The sequence below is a fragment of the Phaenicophaeus curvirostris genome, chromosome Z (assembly GCF_032191515.1).
Source record: "Phaenicophaeus curvirostris isolate KB17595 chromosome Z, BPBGC_Pcur_1.0, whole genome shotgun sequence".
Classification (NCBI taxonomy): domain Eukaryota; kingdom Metazoa; phylum Chordata; class Aves; order Cuculiformes; family Cuculidae; genus Phaenicophaeus; species Phaenicophaeus curvirostris.
Genome location: NC_091431.1, coordinates 34,491,680 through 34,510,934, shown reverse-complemented (window position 1 = coordinate 34,510,934; position 19,255 = coordinate 34,491,680). Strand labels below are relative to the sequence as shown.

The 19,255-nt window shown below is 39.6% G+C and overlaps 1 protein-coding gene across 1 annotated transcript; it reads left to right on the top strand.

Annotated features, from left to right (window-relative positions):
- The first annotated feature begins 2,893 nt into the window (after nucleotides 1–2,893).
- On the top strand, nucleotides 2,894–14,980 carry FAM174A (family with sequence similarity 174 member A). Its single transcript, XM_069880161.1, has 3 exons — nucleotides 2,894–3,197; nucleotides 9,472–9,597; nucleotides 14,521–14,980. Exons 1-3 carry the CDS (start codon nucleotides 2,932–2,934, stop codon nucleotides 14,540–14,542), a joined length of 414 nt encoding a protein of 137 aa, XP_069736262.1. The 5' UTR covers nucleotides 2,894–2,931; the 3' UTR covers nucleotides 14,543–14,980.
- The last annotated feature ends 4,275 nt before the right edge of the window (nucleotides 14,981–19,255 follow it).

Below are 19,255 nucleotides of genomic sequence, written 5' to 3'. Positions count from 1 at the left end.
GAGTACAAAAACACCTTGTAAAGTAGTTGATGAGCGCCTCAAGAGTAAAGTGTGCATCCCACTCCCCAGTGGCCCGAAAATACAGGTGGCCACCGCTTTTAGAGCAATTGAGTCCAAAGTTACTGATTCAGAGGTGGCCAGGTCAACTCCGGTGCTGCCACTTTTTTTGGCCGTAAAACGTTTTGTAGCATCGCTGAGGGCACTGAGGGGGTGTTTGTGTCATCGGGTGAGCCCCCCTCATGCTCCTCCTCGCATTTCCCTTTGTTCTGCATCAATCAATCCAGGTAAAACAAACAATCCTTGCTTTGTGACAGACGATCGTCCAATTAACGGTGCACTAAGTCCGTTTCCTAAGGGCTCTTAACTGCCGAAGGGATGTGATGGGTTTCTGTTCTTTAAAGGCAGTAAGACTTTCTGACAGTCTGTATTTACATTCTCTAAGGCTAATTGTTAAAGCAAAATTTCTCTGGCGGCGGTATTGTCTACCCACTTAATTAGAGCTCCGTAGCTCCTTGTAAAATATTAACAAAAGACTGTATATGAGCCTCAGTGTCAGGGACATTTCTAAATGCCTTCAATACAGTAGTCTTTAGTCGTTGCAGCCCTTCCGTCACAAAGGACTGTCTGGTGGGCATTGCAAATAATCCAGGGCTGCTATAGCCGCGCTCCAGACGGGGCCGGCGGCCGCCACGGGAGCTACGGCAGGAGGGCGGCCCCCCACTCGCCCAGGCGGCCCGGGTGGCTTGGTGGCGGAGCAGTTAGTACATTCTCTTTTACAGCTTTAAAAATCTTCTTTATAGTTTCATAACTATTTGATTCCCAGCAAGGACCGGCGTCCCGTGAATAAATCACAGGAAAAGCTTTTAATAGTTCAAGGTCCCCCTGCCGCTGCGCCTCCCTCCTGACCTGTGCCCATCTGTCTGAGAGACAGGGTGGAGATAAATCAGGCTCCTTCTCAGGGTCTATTGGACCCGGATCAAAGGGGTTTTTGGCAGTTGCTGTTTTACTACCTGCGTGGGTTTTCAAAGTCTCATACAGTGTTCCCCACGATCCTAAAAGACCAGCCGCGAGTTCATTGTAACTGATTCAGGACCTTTATTAAGCAGAAGCCACCCTTTATATAACCCTGCCTTGTTAGGGCAGCACTTTTCCACCTGCCCAAATAACTCAGTTACGCTTTCTTGTTTCCCAACCTTGCGTAGTCTGTTTTTAGCACAAATATCTACAGCTCTTAGAAACAATCTTCAGCCCGCGGTTTCCTCCCTTTGGCATCCTTGCTTCTGCTTACTAATCCCATGGTTTCTTGCCCACTAAGGCAATAATGTCTTTACTGTTTTCAGTTAACAAATCACCAGCTGGCCCCGTAACATCTGACATACAGTTTGCCATGCAATATGCTGCTACATTCCCCTGAGTGAGTACCCCAGTACTGCTGCATCTTGCACAGTCCACACATCATTTCCTTAGGGCAGTTTAACCTCAATGACTGGTATTCTAAAAAGTATTGCTCCTTTTGAACATAACAATTTTCTCAGTCATAAGCCACTTTGCTGGAAGACAGCTGCTTGGACTTGTTAGGAAGAAATACATCTCCAGGGAATTCAAGGGAAAGAAGAAAATCTGATAGGTAATGGAAGTGGGGGGACCTGAATCAGTCAAGCTCTACAAAAAACCCAAAAAATCATGGAAAAAGCTATTAAAAAAGTTTACTCACATGCTGCATCCACCACAGCAAAACCTGTTGTTCAAAGCATCTGAAACAATATTCCCATTAAAAGAAGTGTGATTTTTCAATGGAAATACATACAGATGACTGTTAAATGGCACCCATGCTATTTAAATCAAATTTCACACTTTCCAAGTTCTGTGTCATTGTTGGGCACAAGAGCTTGAACTTACTTTCCCAGCTAACTAACAATTACACTCTTTAACAGTTTAACTAATTGATGTTGAAATTATCTACATGTAATTTTACATGATCCAGTATGACTGATAAACTGAAAAGATTAAGGTATGTGGCATATCAAAATCAGCCTGCTCATACATGTAATCCAGTTGTTACCCATGTTACTTCAACTGCAGCAATATTACTGTACAAGGCTTCTTTGTTTTCTCAATATTGCATCCATTTCCTCCTACACCATGACAAATGAAAAAGCTCACTGCCAATGTGGACTTCTGTATACATGACCCCTGGAAGCCTTGTTGTAGTCTACAGTTCACAAAAAAAAAAGGAGCTAAAGAACATAAACTAATTATGGATAATCAAAGGATTATCCAACAGGAAAAGCATTTACTTAAGGAACACATGACAAAAGTGTCATAAATATCATAGCAGATTCACTCAGTAGAAATTATTAACCGACGGGTCCTGTCTACTAGGTTCATCGAAGTCCACCAGCAACATATTGACTGCTTCACCACCTTTGGTTGTAGTCTGCTGTGATACAAGTTCTAAAACCCAGACTGCCGCCCAGCAGCCGTACGCGGGGGCTGCCGTCCGCAGCCACGCCTCCACGCGGGCCCACTAACCCGCCCGCCGCGGAGACGCCCGTGGAACGCGGCAGCCGGGGGGCCCAGCAAGATGCGTGGAGATCCCACGCTACAGGCGGGCGCTCAGCGCGGGCGGCCTGGGAGGAGCGGGAGGAAAGCCGGCTGCTTGAGCAGAAAGCAGCACGCCGCAGCGCCGGGATCCCTGACGAGCACGTGAATCCGTGCCCCCTCCCTATCCTCGACCCGCCGCTCGAGCTCCCATCGGGTCCCGCTCTACCTGCGCACCGCCCTGCACCACCTGACTGCAGTCGGGAGCGGCGCGCGCTGCCCGTCGGCGCTTCCGCTTCCTGCGTCCTGGCGGCGGCACCCGGCAGCGCTTGGGTAGCGCCGGGCGGCAGCGAGGGTGCGGGTGCGCGCAGGGCTGGGGGAAAGGGTGGCATGTGGCCGCTGCCCTGGCTCCTGGCGGGGATGCTGCTCGCTACCCGTTGCGGGCAGGGTGCGACGGAGGTCCTTCCGCCCGTGACTGCGGCCGCCTACCTGCGCCCCACGGAGGTGGCTGAAGGAGGTGCCACTCGAAGCAGCAGCCGCCTGGCCGAGGTGTCGGCGCCGCCCGAGCAGCGCCAGCCCATGACCCAGCGTGCCCTGTCCGTGCTGGTGCTGGCCAGTGCTGCCCTCATCGTCTACTTCGTGATTCGGACCGTGCGGTGAGGGCGGGGGCTGGGCTGTCCGTAACGTTACTGTGGCGAGCGGGCTGGTGTGGGATGCGTTGCGGCGCCCTCCAGGCCACCATGGGGAGGGAGCGCGGTGTCGAGGATCCGGGGCCGGCGTCACGACGGACCCGGCCAGTTGTGTTGAATTTCAGGTTAGGGTCAGCGAGCAGGACCTGTCTCCGCTCCCTGCGCAGAACGCCGCCAGCTCAGGCGTTTGGGAAACTACCGGTGACGTTTCCCCGCTGCTAACGAAGGGAAAGGTGCTCGGTGCGGCTCTGCTCACAGCAGTGATGCCACTTATCAGTGTCGGTCCTTTCCTAGATCTCTCTGTTCTCTTCAAGTGGACCTGTAGCTGTTGACAACCAGCAGTCAGCCAGAATTTAATTTTATAATTTCTGTGGGTTATTTTTGTCCCGTTTGCAAACTTCTGGCTAAGGTACTGAGTTTTTCCATCTCTCCTTCTTCCATTTGTGTTTATTCTTGCAGTAAATTTATCTAATTCACACTTTCGCACAGAAAAGGGTGATTATAAAGTTTGCGCTACCCGTCAGTTGCTTTTATGTTTCTCATGTAAACTGCTGATGGCATAACTGTGGTTTTATAGTTAATTACAGCATTTGTTACTGTTTTTTTTGTCCTTGCAGTTCTACTTGCTTTCTTTCATGTGTAAACCCTTCCAGACAAGGCCCAAATGTATGATTGTGCACGAAGTACATTCATTATGCAGTGAGTTCTCTTTTCATTGTAGTTAGCTACACACGTGTTTAGCGTGCCCAATATCTTCACTATTTATCACTATTTATTCCAGAAAGGCAGTTGAAAGGTGGGGGGTATTTTCTGATTTATGCAGTCCAAATAAACTAAGATATCCTGGTTGCTCCATAGCTCTTACAGACAACTCTTGAAGAGCCCTCAGTCTTATTTTCATTAGAATGCATACCTTGATGATACCATACCTTAGAGGAAACACCATAATCTTGTAAGTAAGTGAAAATGGACAAGAGGCCCTCTCAGTCCTCTGGTTCCATCTTGCAGGAGCCTGTTTGATTTAGAGTTCTGAGTAACATTGCGGAAAGGCCAAAAAAAAAAATAAAAGCCTGTCATTACAGGGGCTGAAGAAGGAGTTTTTCATCCGCTGCCATTGTTTTCTTTATGAGTGACAATTATTTGCAATTTGCTTTTTGACAACGAGTGCTCTCTTGTAGGCGCTGCTGGAAACAGGAAGCCTAAACCTTATTCTGTAATTCATCTTTATGCTGCATCTTGCTTCTGGAATTAGGAATCAACAAGGCATATGCTCTTGAATTTGAACTTGTGACTGAAGTAATTTTGGAGATAATTGTATAAGAAATGTAAGGTTTAGGTACATTCCTCCCACTTTTCTTTTGAGAAGTTTTGTCAGACATAAACCATCTCTGTTGTTGCCAGACGTAAAGGTTTCAAGGCTTTTTAGGAAATTGCACTGAGAGGGATGACAGTGGATATAGTTCTTCTGGATTTTAGTAAGGCTTTTGATACTGTTCCTCACAGCATCCTTCTGGATGAGTTGTCCAACTATGAGATGAGCAGGTGCATGGTGCAATGGGTGAAGAACTGGCTGAAGAGTAGAGCCCAAAGTGTTGGTTGGAAACTGGTCACCAGCAGTGTTCCTCAGGGCTGCCCAGTTCTGTTAAATATTTTATCAATGATCTAGAAGCAAAAGTTGAATGCATCATTAGTAAATTTGCCGATGATACCAGACTGGGAGGTGCTGTTGACTCTTTTGAAGTACAAGAAACCTTGCAGAGGCTTGGATGGGAGCATTGGGCAATGATTACTGGAATGTAATTTAATAAGAAGAAATGCTGCATTCTGGACATGGGATGGAGTAGTGCTGGACAGAAGTATAAACTGGGATATGAGTGGCTGAAGAGCAGCCCTACAGAAAGGAATCTTGGGGTGCTGGTTGACAATAGGCTCAGTGTGAGTCAGCAGTGTGCCCTGGGAGCCAAGAAGGCAGACCGCATCCTGGGGTGCGTCAAACAGCATAGGTGGCTGGTCAAAAGAGATGATTTTCCTGTTGTGTTTAGCGATAGGGTTGCTTCACCTTGAGTCTTGTGTGCAGTTCTGCATCCCACAATTTTAAGAAGGATGTTAAGATCGTGGAATGAGTCCAGAGGATGGCAACAAAGCTGGTGCAAGGGCTGGAAAGAGAGTCCTGTAAGTGTTTAAGGGCTCTGGGTTTGTCAAGTTTGGAGAAAACGAAGTTGAGAGGCAGCTTCCTTGCTCTCTACAGCTTCCTAAGGAGGGGAAATGGAGAGGAGGGTGCTGATCCCTTCTGCCCAGAATTCAATGACAGGATACCTTTTCATGGTTCAAAGCTGTGTCAAGGCATATACAGACTTGATATCAGGAAATATATCAAGAGGGTGGTCAAACAGCGGAGCAGACTTCGAGGGCGGTTGATGCCTCATGCCCTTCAGTGTTTAAGAGGCATTTGGACAATTATTATTTCCAAACACAATGCAGGTCTCTTCCAACTGAAATATATTATAGCATAGTATATCTTAACATATGTACACCCTTCAACTTCATTTATTTGGAGGAAAGATATGTAATTTTTAAATAAAAAATAATGTTTTTCAAGTTCTTATAAAGACTTACCCTGAAAAATTTAGATACTCTCTGTTGAGACATCTTTAGGTTTGCCTGATTCAGGAAGGCAGTAATTTTATACATTTTGATAAAGGTATGACTTCTCTGTTTTCAGAGACAGGTGACTTTCTTTGAAGATGATGGCCTGAAAATGCATTTTCAAGAAAATCTTCTGCAAGCTGATACAATTTGCTAATGTCATAGGCTAGAATCATAGGATGGTTTGGGTTGGAAGGGATCTTAAAGATCATCTAGTTCCACCCTCCTACCTATGACAGGGTCACCTCCCACTAGATCAGGCTGCGCAAGGCCCCACCCAGCCTGGCCTTGAGCACGTCCAGGGAGGGGGCATCCACAACTTTGCTGGGCAGCCTATAATGTGGCTAATACTTCTCTCTGCTTAGGAGATAAATTTTGGGTTGGAGTGTTTATGTGAATTACAACGATCTCCCATTGACCTTAAGCGATACTGCTGCTGATGCAGTTTCTCTGTCAGGAAAAAAAAAACAATCTAAATTTTATTTCTAGTTTTCTGTGGAGACTTGTTTGAACCCGTTGATTTTAAAGACAAGTCTGCTTGAACTTATTCTCTTTTGACACACAAGTTTGGTTTGGTAGGTATTGTGACAACTGAAATGGACAGTCACAGAGTGGCAGAGGCTGGCAGGCAGCATTGGTGATTTTCTAATCCAACTTCTTGCTCGTGGCAGAGTCAACTAGAATAGTTTGTTCAGCTTTTGTTCAGATGAGTTTTAAATATCTCTAATTATGCAGTTTACACAACCTGTCTGGGCAACATAAGTAAGACGTACCAGTAGGTTGAGGTGATGGGAGGGCTGCAGTTTCCTTGGCAGAATCCTGAATCCTCTATAAATACTGTGAAGCTCAATGGGTATAAATTGGGGAAGTTAATTTATTATAGAGTTTACTAACAGTTAAAAGATTCTACTAGAAAGGCACTTTACCTAAAATAAGACAGGGTGATTAGCAATTGATATTTTATTAAATTGATCTTGTTAAAAGTGTTTGTGGCTTGCAGCAAGTGTGGTACCTTACACCTGGACAAATTAGGGTAGTGTCATACAGCTTCTTTGTTCTCCTCCTGTACAGTGAGTACAGGAAAAAGTCGTTTTGTAATCTTCTTAGCATTTAAAGATATTTATACGTCAAGCTTGCAGTTTGCAATGAATATTCCATATGTGATGTGTGTATTCATGATAGAAATTCTATATATGTATTGTGAGTTCTGGTCAATTTTTAATCAATTTCATTCTCTTAGACCTGTGCTGCTGAGTGACGATTGGGACTAAGCGTGTATAAGTATAATTCAGCTTTTATGTACTTTTAATTCTGTTATTAGATCCCAAGTTATCCACAGTAACTACAAAGATTAAAATTATCCCTGTTGAGTTCATGAGAGGCACAAGACTTTAATGAAATCAGATTTTGTCCTAAGTCTTCTTCTTAACGGTCACAGAGTAAAAAGTTTTAATTACTTTTATGTTAACTTGTGACACTATTCTAGTGTCATAGTTGTGATCATACAGGAATGTTGCACAAACCTCTCCAGTATCCTTTTGGCTTTAAACTTTTGACTTAACTGTACATAGAGAACATTTTCTGTGACAAGTAATTCTTTTACCCCTTTTTCAATGGCATTCGTTTGAATTTAGAAATTTGTACCAGCCTTGTGATGTTTGTTTTTTTCCCGTTATCTACACTTTGGAACTTTGCTATGACTGTCTAAAATTAGTTACAGCTCACAGCAGTGACTCGCTTTCCTATTTACTCCATTAAGTAAAAAAAAGGTAGAGTATAGTGACATTGACAGAAATACTGACTATAAAAATAGCATTAACTGCCTTTCCTCCATTTCCAGTATTACTTGTGTAAAAATTCTAGCCTATGAGAATATCTGGGTGTGCTTGTCCTAGTGCCAGTTGCTGAGATTCTGCTTTAGTGAAAACAAAACAAAAGACACGGTGTGTATGAAACATATTTTTCATCACGCTTTCATCTTAAAGTTTTAGATTGATCTTCTGCTTGGTGTTCTGAAGTATACAACGTCTTTCGATGTTGATGGCTAAGGGCCAGATAAAATAAAGGAAGAAAATAAAAAGAACTTTTTTGTGAACCAAAAGGTGAAATTTGCATCTTTGTTACTAGTGTTAGCTTTAAACAGTAAAGTTAAGTACTTTAAGTTTCGCTAGAGCACTTAAATGCCTAGCACAAAAGTTACTGCAATTTTGAATCATAGTGGAGGGTGGAGGAATTTGTCATGCTGATTGGTTTTTTTTCTTATCAGAACATGGATCGCTTTGAAGAAAGGTATGTGTTTCATACTCTTCCCGTCCTAGCAAGAGAAAAAGGAGGTATAACTCACTGGAGTGTAGTCTAAACCAAGACTGGATGCTGCTTTCTGTTCCTGGGAGAAGATGAATGCATCTACAAGTTGCATATTAAAAAAAAAAAAAAATTTTAGGCACACCAGAGTGAAGCTAAGAGTCTTAACATCTTATTTGATATCTCTAACAAGGATTTTAAAGTGGTGTCTCATTGTGGGGCAGAGAGGTGATTATGCGAAGTATAATAATAGTAAAATTTATCATACATACATAGTACACCCTATAGTAACGTAATATGTAATAATAAATAAATACCTTTTTATTATTATTAGCTCCAAAATATTGAAATTTTTTGATGTTGTGAACACCTTTCTGAAGAACCTAGCTTGGGTTTGCACATTCTGGAGTTTTTGAAAGGAAGGGTTGCTATCACCTTTGAGGTTAGCATTAAATGCCTAGAAAGCAGATTTGGTTTTTATTTTGTTGGGTTTTTTTTTAAGTCTAATAGATTTCATATGGCTGCTGTTTATTAGTATGCAGTGGTTGAGAGTGACTCCTTCAGCCTAGACACCTTTGCATAGTGTTTGCTGAGTGGCTAGTGATCCATCTTTCTATTTGTCTAAGACTTAAGCAAGGTATATTCTGTGCAGATAGGAATAGTTCTGCAAAGTTAAGTAGAACAGTTCCGTGGTGGGGGGGCTTACAGGGGACCGAGATCCATGCAGAGAAGCTGCAAAAAGTGAGAAAAGCAGATGTAAACAGCCTGTTCATCTGCAGTAAGCACTGTGCCTTAATTCTGAAATGTGAGGTACTGCCTCTTACTTCTGCAGTTTGTGCCACATACAAGACATTGACTGTACAAGTTCTTTGTCACTCCAAAGTGAAATTGTAACCAGTGTTTTTACATTGATAGCTATAAAAGACTTCACAAATGATAACAAAATGTTTCAATGTCACCTATAACTCTGCTATAACTTTATTGAGGTTCTCTGATTTTATCTGCTTTTCTATAGAGACACATAAAACACATAGAGAATATGTAACAAGGCGGGTTTTTTCAAATTTTGGAATCTGCTAGAAGTATGGTTTTGCATGTATTTTTACCTTGCTCTTGCGTTTGATTACCAAGTGCCTGCATAGACTTTTCAAATTCACTATAGTAATACGGTACAAAACTACAGGTCACATTTTTGTTTGCCTTATTTTTTCATTGGATAGTTTTCCTACATTATTGGAATAGAAAGTAGGGAAGAATTTCTGGAACTTAAATGTTTTTAAATACATTTTAGGCTCAGAAGGCGAAACAGCAAAACCCGAAGATATGGAGTTTTGGATACAAACATGGAGCTGACCCCATTGGAGCAAGATGATTATGATGAAGATACAACACTGTTTGATGCCAGTCATCCTCAAAGGTTTGTATATAGAAGCCAATATTTCTAGCAGTAGAAGTGAAGGAGAGTGAATGATAAGCAGTTTCACTGAGAAGGCTCACTACTGTGTTTCATATGCATGTGGTTGGAGAAGGGATGTCAAGATCACTTGAATTTTATATGGGCAAGAATTTAATGGGCAAGAAGATAAACACCATTTGTCTTCAGCATGTGAGTTCCAGAGAAATGGAGAGGAAGGTAGGATATCTGTGTTACAAATACAGTGTCATTACTGAAGCTTGTCAATAACTAGCTTTTACCTTTCTCTGTTTTTTTTCCTGTTGGGTTGTTTGTTTTTTTGAGGCTCCTTGATTTTCCCCTGTGTATTCTCTCCTATGAGTTCTACATCCAGCAGCTTTGTTCTGCTCTCTCCTTGCTAAAGTAGTTAGCAGTTAGTTGATAGTGATCCTGCACCAAGTTTTAGATTTGGTACTGCTGCATAGAAATGTTCATATTCTTAAGCCACAATCTGAAACTATGCAGATACAGGAACATTTTGTTATATTTCTTTATTGTCCTTGCACTTAAACGTAATGATGAATTCAAACTTAAAGATGAAGTTTTCCTTATTGAGTAATGCTATTACACTGCACATGCAAAGACAGTAAGAAATTTGATAGAGTTGTCATAGTGAGGACTACTGTCCTCACTGAAGAGCTAAAATGGTGAATTTTGCCAGTCACAACTAGCAATTGATTCAACACTATTTAATGTGAAACTGAACTAAAGTCTCAAGCAAAACAATTCAACAAATGCAATAGAGGATGTGTCAAATAATTGAAGGCATTGGAGTAGTAAGTCAGATGTTCTGCTTTTTATTAGGAAACAACTTTGGATGCAGGTCTAGAACTTGAAGTAACTTGAAGGTTAGGCTTTTTGAGTGTCTTATGGGGAATCTTTCAGATTAATTTTTTTTCATAAGTCAGACTTTTTTTATCTCTCCTATGCATTAGAAGAAACTAGTTGGGCTGTCTTCGCTTACTGCTTAGAGAGCCGTAGTTACCTCATGTTACTAGTCTTGTTCCAGTATGAATTGTGCCTATAGTAACAGACGCATTATATTTGGGAATTCCCTTGATGTCTTTCCTAGGTCTTTTAAGTTCTATTGTTACTTAGCATACTTATTAGAGTTTGAGTTATTTGATGACCAGTTACAATGATACTTCTTTGTAAATGATTATTTACAGGAATATCAAGGAACCTTATTATTAGGAATGAGCATGATAATATGGCTACTCCTCATTTACAATCAGTATTATACAATTAAGAACAGTATGTATCCATGTTACAGAGGTTTCTGTTATGTCTCAAAAGCCCTTTTTTATCTAATGGGACTATACTTTTAGTGTGTTAAATAAGTATATGCACTGTATCTTCTACTGCAAAGGAGGCTGTTTTCGTAAGTGGCGTATGCATGTAGCTTGGTGTTCTGATTTTTTTGACTTCCTACAACAACTTCCAGTTTACCTGTTTTGGAAATTTGGCATGTATTATGTTAAGGCTTCCAGGCACTGAAATGGCAACACTGCATCTTCTAACCATACTCTTTTGCTTTACTAAGTTGCTGTCTAAATTTAATTCAGATTCCTTAGAAAAATCTAAAATTCCTAGCTTGAAGCTTTACTGTAATATAAAACAAATAATTTTGAAGACTGAAGCTATAAAACCACCTCAAAGTGATTGTACCTGTTTCTCTAAACTTCCTTGCATACCTTAAAATAGAAGCAGTGAGGGAAATTTGACTAGAATTTATATCAGAGGGTGGATTTCTGATTTGTTTTCCTTTTATGTTTTTAAATACTTCAGTTTAGGGGAGAAAAAATTTCATTCAAGTATTTTATTGTAGAAGAGCCTAATAGGCACAGTAATTTTAAATTGTTACAAATTCATTTTGCAGCAGTAGTCTTGCAGCTGCTTAGGGAGTAACCAGAGTATGGAGAACAGTTTGATAGTGTTTTTGTCTAGTTTACATAGTTAAGTCATTTCATTACTGGGTATTTCACACTTATCCCTGAAAGGACAAAACGAAAGTGAAAACACTGAAAATACACATATGGTCTAGACTGAGGTCCTAATTTTTATTTTGCTTTTCCCTTTTTGCCATGCAAACATGTTAGGATGATGCTGAGGAGTAGATATGCTTGTTAACGGCCCACTAAAGAGACAAACCTGTGAACTTCTACAATCTAAATAGGGCTGTACCGAGGATCCTATGTGTTTCAGTCATGATCATTCACTTGGGTGAACCATATTCTAATAATTTCCCTTCAAAATTTATCTTGGAAATTCATACTCAATGAAGCGGTTTTCCTATGGATTGTACTACCTCTGGTCCCAATATGGATTTTGTCCTATTATGTCCTAAATTCGTGGTTTTGTCACTACACTTTCTAAGGTTCTCTGGTTGAAGTTAATTCAGTTTATGATTAAGAAATTAACTTGCAATAAAGCAAACGCTTTATAAGTATAAACAGCAGGCTTTGAACTGCACTTGCCCTTAGCTGTGATAACTACAAAAAAAATCACACTATTATTGTTGTAGTTGGACAAGAAAAAAACAAACCCAAAAAAATACACCAAAACCGTTTTTTTAATAGATAGAGTTCCTCACACACTATCATATTTTGTTGATGAAAGAACTGCTAAATAAATAGTATTTGATTTGAAAAGCATCAGCTTTGGCTGCAAAACCAGTACCTGATGTTTTCTTCCAAGTGTGAAGAGTCCAGTAGACATGGAGATAGAAGTGTTGTGTCATAGTTGAACATGGCATAGTCTGGAGTAAATACATAGTCATGTAACTTGTGGTGTAGACACACCTTTACTTCTGTCATATGGAGCTGTAAAACGAGATGATAATGTTAACCACTCAGTCAAACTGAAAGAAAAGTAATTGTATTGGAGTAACCAAGTGATCTAACGAAACTTAATTTTTACACGTGAATTCTTTTAACTTACTGAGGCAAACTAGCTGAATGGATCAGATGTAATACCATGTAATTACCTTACTATAGGTAATAGAGGAAGAAGATGTTATGATTGTTTAAAGATAGCTGAGAAAGGAGGTTCTTAAGTTATAAAATTCTTTATTTTATTATTGGGGGCTTTTGAGAAAACAAGGATTTCAGTTAGTTTTAGTTAATGTGAATATACTATATTTATGCATATTGAGAGCTTGCTGTGTCCTCCTTTATGTGGAGAAGCTCTCAAAATTTTGAAAGTTACTGTTTAGCTTGAAATAGTGTTTGTGTACAGGAGGAAAACAGTGCTGAACAATGTGAATACACTCCACAAATCTCTGTAGAACAGCTTGATAAAGTGCTGTCCAAACTTTAAAAAGCAAGAGCATTGCTGAGAGGGAACTTCGAAAACTAATGTAGAACACCTTAAAAAAATCCCTAAAACACTCAGTTGGGAATGTACTTTTCTTAGTTAACTTCTTTTCCCTTGTTTCAACTAAGCCTTTTGCATCTGCATGAAAGTTTAGTACTCAATCTTCATATTGCTGCTTAACAAAGGTTAAAATGCCTAACTAACCAGAGTCATTGAGGACAACTTCATGATAATAATACTTGGATATTCTCAGGAGATGTTATTACACTTTGTCCCGACATCAGCAGTAATTCAGAGGTATGATGGGTTTGTTTTTGGTTAATGTACCATACATATAGTCAGGCTTGGAACAGCTAATTAGCAGGAAAAGGAAGAGGGGCTTTTAATGCGTTCCGAGTTTAGTCCTTTAAGTAAATCACAGTTCCAGTTTTGCTTAACTACAGTCAACAATCAGTTTATTCAGTTCATCAGTTTCTCATCCTTATTATGGAAGGCACCAAAGAACTTAATGCTGTTACAGGAAATTCAGATCTGTGTTGTGGTGTGTTCATATACATTTGTTGTGGACAAAAATCATCAAAGTATTGTTTTATATAGAAGGAAAAAAGACAACTATCCAGTGGTATGCGCTCTACTTTCATTTTTCTTGTCTAAAACAATAAACATTTTTAAGGTGATGCTCTGCGTCACAGTGTGCTTATGTTAGAAATTCCTATTGGCTTGTTTAGGGTTGGCTGCTATATCTGTTTGACTCTTCCCAAGACTAGGCAGAGAAACTGGATTCTATCCTGAAATCAGTATAGCAGTTTTAGTATAACACTGCGTTGATATGGTTATTACTTCAATTGTTGTTGCTGTTTTCTTTCAGATCTATAGCAAAAAAAGTCCATAGTGTCCTCTGTTGTAACATAGATGCAGTTTAAATGTACTTCCACTGTTGTCATCATCCAGGTAGTCTCCGTGCCTCTTCAGTTTGGGGCAGCTTAACTAAGTGGTAATTTTTAGCCATTTTGTTCAATAGCATACTACTACATGTCCAAGTCTGAAAATCTGACCTTTGGTTTCTCGCCATGCAACTTTACATGTCAGCTGAGTTACAGTATGGTATTATCACATCTTCATTTTTGAAAGGTGCATTACACTAATAGTTTACAGTCTTCATTAAATCACTTTACACACACCCACACAGTTTCCTGCACTTCAAGGCACAAGGAAAAGTACCTATTCTATTTTTATAGCATTACAGTTGTGGAATATTGCCAAGAGTTACCAAAGTTTGAATAGGAACCTGGGAGCCTTGTAAGTTTAAAAATATATCCAGCGTGGTGAAGCACTGGGGTTTTTTTGTGAATGAGTTGTCTCTTTAATTGGGTGGTTGAAATGAGTGGAGTTTATGGCACTTTGCTTCACAGTCGTATGGTAAATAAGAAGTTTTACAGGAAAATTTAATAATAAAATGTTACATTTTTGTGTTTTCATTTTTTTTAATGTTCAGTCGTCAAAAATGTAGGCTCAAAAGTTCCTCTTGAGACAGGGCATTTCAAATTAATGCATCTGTTTCTTCTGTTATAGAGAAGTACATGCCTTTCAGTGAAGGAACTTCATCTTAGAACAGAGAAGGAGCCTGCTTCATGGGAGGAATAAGAAGCAAGAGGGTATGCAAGTTGGGGAGACTAATTTAATTTGTGTATAGTATGGCATCCTTAATTTGTTGCAATAAGTACTGTATAAATTTGTTGTACCTTTTTATATAGAGAGAATTCTAAATGTAAAGCCTATGGAGAGAGGGTGCACTAAAATGAAAAAACTATTTGGAAGGGAGATTATTTTTAAAACGGTATTTTTTTCTTGTTACCAGTCTTGTATGCCATAAGCGTGGTATACACCTTTTCTGCTGATATTAAATTGTAAGTAAACATAGCCTCTGTGGACTCCTGAGAATTGTTAGAATGTGGATTTAGTTGAGAAGATGCTTTATCCTTTACAAATAAAAAGCCAAACTACTGCCTCTTGTGTTGAGACTTTTTAAAATAGAATTAACATGTTTATGTGAACTTCAGAGAACAGATAAACTGTTTACAGTGTTCCTAGCATTTAGTGTGGTACTTCTAACATTTTATAGGTACTAAGAATGTTAATATGATCCCGTAAAACACAGTGCTGCCACACCTTTTTTATTGTTAAGGCTATTGATTACAACTGTTGAGTCAGTTTTGTTTGTGAGATCTATCTTCAGGTTATGTGAATAGATGTTGCTTATTGACTTTAGAGCGCTGGTAATGTAGTCCACACAGTGTCAGTGCTCAGACCTACGTTGCAGCAGAGATAAGCCTTTTGGTAGCCTTGTTTGCTTTTGTGCTCTTTAAACGATCTAGGTCAAATAGTAAATTTACTCTAACTGAAATGAAAAAGTGACATCAAAAGCAGCTGTTAGAGTGAAATGTGTGATAATATTCAAAGGAATGTAGTTGATATCCCATGGTTACAGTTGTTTTTAGGCAGTGCCGTAAAAATTAATAGACCATGCTTTAAGACCTAGAAGACCTATATTTTAAAAATGCGTTGCAGTTTCCACCAGAATCTTGATAATACAAGCAAAATATTCAAATTCTAGTTTATAAAATTGCTATATAATTTTACTGCTGATTCTGTATATGTCTAGTATCAAGGCAAGAAATTGCCATAGCAATATTGGTGGGGCTGACTATGTTTTGTGAAAGTTCCTGTGTTATGGGCTACAGGGAAAGAGGGATTATCTTCCCTGCTTTTGAGGCTCTTCTTGGTCTTTGAACAAAATAGGAATGTTGTATTTGTTTTTTCTACAAGGATTGGGCAGTTAGGGGGTAAGCTGTAGACTTCTTGAACCCTGTACCAGCCAGTTTGCTGTACTGAAACCTATTTACTTTTCCATAGTAACAACTCAGATGGGGTCCAAGTTAATGGATGCCAAATCAGCCTCCTAAGGTATTTTTCATACACAGTTACTCATGTGCCACACACAGCTGGGAAATGTACTTAAAATAAATGCAAGTGTTTATTTTACTTCCTTTCCTCCAGTACCCAACTTTTTATGCCCATATTTAAAGATAAAATTGAAATGAAAATACAACAGTGATTTTCAAGAAGCTTGGTTGGGTAATATAGAGACATAGCAAAGGACAGCTGTCTCACAGGCTGCAGGTGAGAGAACAAGAAATTGTAGAAGGCAAAGCATGTTGATTCCCTATACGAAGTGGGCGATCAGTGTTAAAACTAAACATAATTACAATGTTTCTTTAGATTTCCATTTTTCTGGTGTTGGCACGTTAGCCCATGCAGATGAGACTTTTCCTGACATCTCAGAATAAGTTGTTTTAATTCTGTAGAATCTTTACAGGCTTTCTGCTGACTACATCCTGAGTTAGCCCAAGCTTAATGGGAAATAAGCTGGAGGAGAGGCCATATTTCTTCAATAACTCGAATTTCTAGAGACAGGAAAGGAGTGTGGAGAAGTAGCTTGGAAAACACAATGGAAAAAGGTTGTTGAAAGATACTTTTACAAATTTTACACTATTAAAGCTACCATGGTACATCTATTATTGTTTGTTAGGGCTTTGTAGCATCTCTTTTTCATTAGTGCAATTTGGGATGTAGCATGTACAAGAATATGTACTCACTAATCAAGTCTGAACACATGAACAGTCAAGTCTGAACATGAACAAGTCAATACCTGCTGTTTAAACTAAAGAAGAAGAGGGAACTACACAGGCAGTGCGAGCAGGAATGGGTAACCTGGGACATGTGTAGGAGCGCTGCCCACTTGCGTAGGGAGGAAGTCAGAAAGGCCATAAGTCAGAAAGAATACGTATTCTCACTGAAACTTTTCATTGCTGTGTTTTAAAGACAAGTCGTTGTCATTTCAACAGCTGTCCAATTGTATCACATGTTGTATGAAGAATTATTGATTTTTAAGGAACAAACTCTTTATTCCTTCCACAGCTTTTTCTTACTAAAAACAAACAAACAAACAGAGAAAAGCCTTATAAGCAAAGTCAGTGGTATTTATGAGAAATCATAGAATGGTTTGGGTTGGAAGGGACCTTAAAATCAATCTAGTTCCAACCCACCACCTGCCATGAAAATCTTAAATTATTACGAAACTCTTAGTTTTAGGGCATTTAAACTAGCACAGACTTCTGCAAGAGATCACTTCATTCAAAAGACTATATGCCACAAATGTTTTGAAACCTGGAGACTCTTCAGGGGAAGTATAGTATATTTGCATTGGTCTTATTTTTTGAACTTGCTTTGGCCACTGTTGAAGAGAACGTGCATGGCTAGGTCTATTTCTATTCTAGACCAATTCTGTTCTAGACCAATTCTGTTCTAGACCAAGCCTGTCACCTTTCAAAACACAGGCAACAGTTCTGTGAAGATAGACATTGAATCTGCTAAACAAACCAGGAACAAGTATACCGACATTGTTGCAATGTTTCTGAAAGTTAGTCTTCCAAGTATGAGGATGGTTTCAGTAAGCTTAGAAACCTAGTTCAAATCCTAACTATTAATGCCAGGAGATTGTTTTTTAATTTTGTTTTTCCTGATGTGTCAATCTAAATATTTTATAGTAATTTTAAGCCAATTTCACTTAAGCTATAGGAAATGGTAGAAAAGAGCTTTGTTCTATTGTGGATATGCCATATATTTCATGATTGTTGCATCCCCCCTCAGTCTTGTCTAAACAAAGCACCCTACATTTATTTCCTATTCTTTCCAATGTCTTATGGTGTAGGTATGTAATACATTTCATTCTGGAAAATGAACTGGATGTTTCACACACTCCATGAACTGCAGAGTCTGAAAGAGAAGATGGTAGATGCAGTTAATCAGATGGCAGCAGTGCAATATACGTGTACTAAATCAGTGTATGTAGCCCATCTATTCATATCCCTGCAATGCTTTCAGTCTGCCCTGGTGGTGTTGCAGTGAAAGTTTTAAAAATGTGCTTAAGCATGCAAACTGATACATAATCTTAAAACTTCTACATATATATATTTTGTATCTAGATGTATGGCAGTGCTGAACAATGCGTAGAAACCAAGCCAGGAATAAACCAACTTAAATACTGAAGGGAATTTAGCTGCATTAGCTCAGTATTATGTATAATGAAAAGGCAAAATTATGATGAAAATTGTAAGTTACAAAAGTGTTTGGTTCCCCGCCCCCCCCCGCCCTTTGATTCATAATCTAGGACTTCAACCAAATAATTTTTCCAGAAAAGGGATATCTTAGGTTCAAAGATTGAGGTAGTATTGCAGTTGTCACTGTTCTGTCACCCCTGAGCTTTAGAGTTCAAGGGATGTTAGCTATCTCTGTAGTAAGGTAAATGTATTCAACACTCCTTATGCCGAAGTGTGGGACTTGAATATGAAATTTTAGTGTAAAATCCTGAGAACAAGTCTTATGAGGAGTGGCTGAGGAAGCTGCATTTTTTTAGCCTTGAGAAGAGAAGGTTGAGGGGGGACCTTACTGCTCTCTATAACTACCTGAAAGGAGGTTGTAGAGAGGAAGGAGCTGGCCTCTTCTCCCAAGTGATATGGGACAGGACAAGGGGGAATGGCCTCAAGCTCTGCAAGGGGAGGTTCAGGCTGGACATCAGAAAAAAAATTTTTACAGAAAGGGTCATTGGACGCTGGAACAGGCTGCCCAGGGAGGTGGTTGAGTTGCCATCCCTGGAGGCGTTTAAAGGATGGGTGGATGAGGTGCTAAGGGGCATAGTTTGGTGGTTGATAGGAATGACTGGACTGGATGATCAGTGGGTCTTTTCCAACCTTGTGATTCTGTGTTGAAAAGTTTAGAATTGTCATTTTGTTTCTTTTCTCACAGCAAACACAAGTTCAGTTTTGGTAGCATACACACCATTCTCCAGTGAACAAAAGCAAAAGAAGGCTACTGTGAGTATGTTTTATTTAGCAAAGTTAAATCTACAGCTTCTAAGAATCTGTTTCTAGTGAAATGGTGAGATGATAATAGATATTTTCAGGATTCAATTTCAATATTTGGTTTGAAAAATATTTTTCATTTCGACTGTCAGACAATGGACTACAGTCTTGTCTGTAGAGGAAGCAATATAAATCTGTCTGTGCTTTAGAGTGAAGCTGCAACTCTGACAATAGAAGGAAGAAAGCATATGCTTTGTTCATGCTTAGCCCTTGATCCAACAAGACCATTTGACATTGTTAATAGACTAACCTATTTTGACCATTGTTGCTTGTGCCAGTAATGTCTTTTGCACCCTTTGAAATCCTGTCTTGTTGACATGTATTCT

Excerpts from the sequence above, each read along its gene's own strand:
- FAM174A (XM_069880161.1), top strand. The coding sequence starts at position 2,932 with ATGTGGCCGCTGCCCTGGCTCCTGGCGGGGATGCTGCTCGCTACCCGT. Across the intron at positions 3,198-9,471 it reads TTCGTGATTCGGACCGTGCG|GCTCAGAAGGCGAAACAGCA; the intron begins GTGAGGGCGGGG and ends AATACATTTTAG. Across the intron at positions 9,598-14,520 it reads GATGCCAGTCATCCTCAAAG|AGAAGTACATGCCTTTCAGT; the intron begins GTTTGTATATAG and ends CTTCTGTTATAG.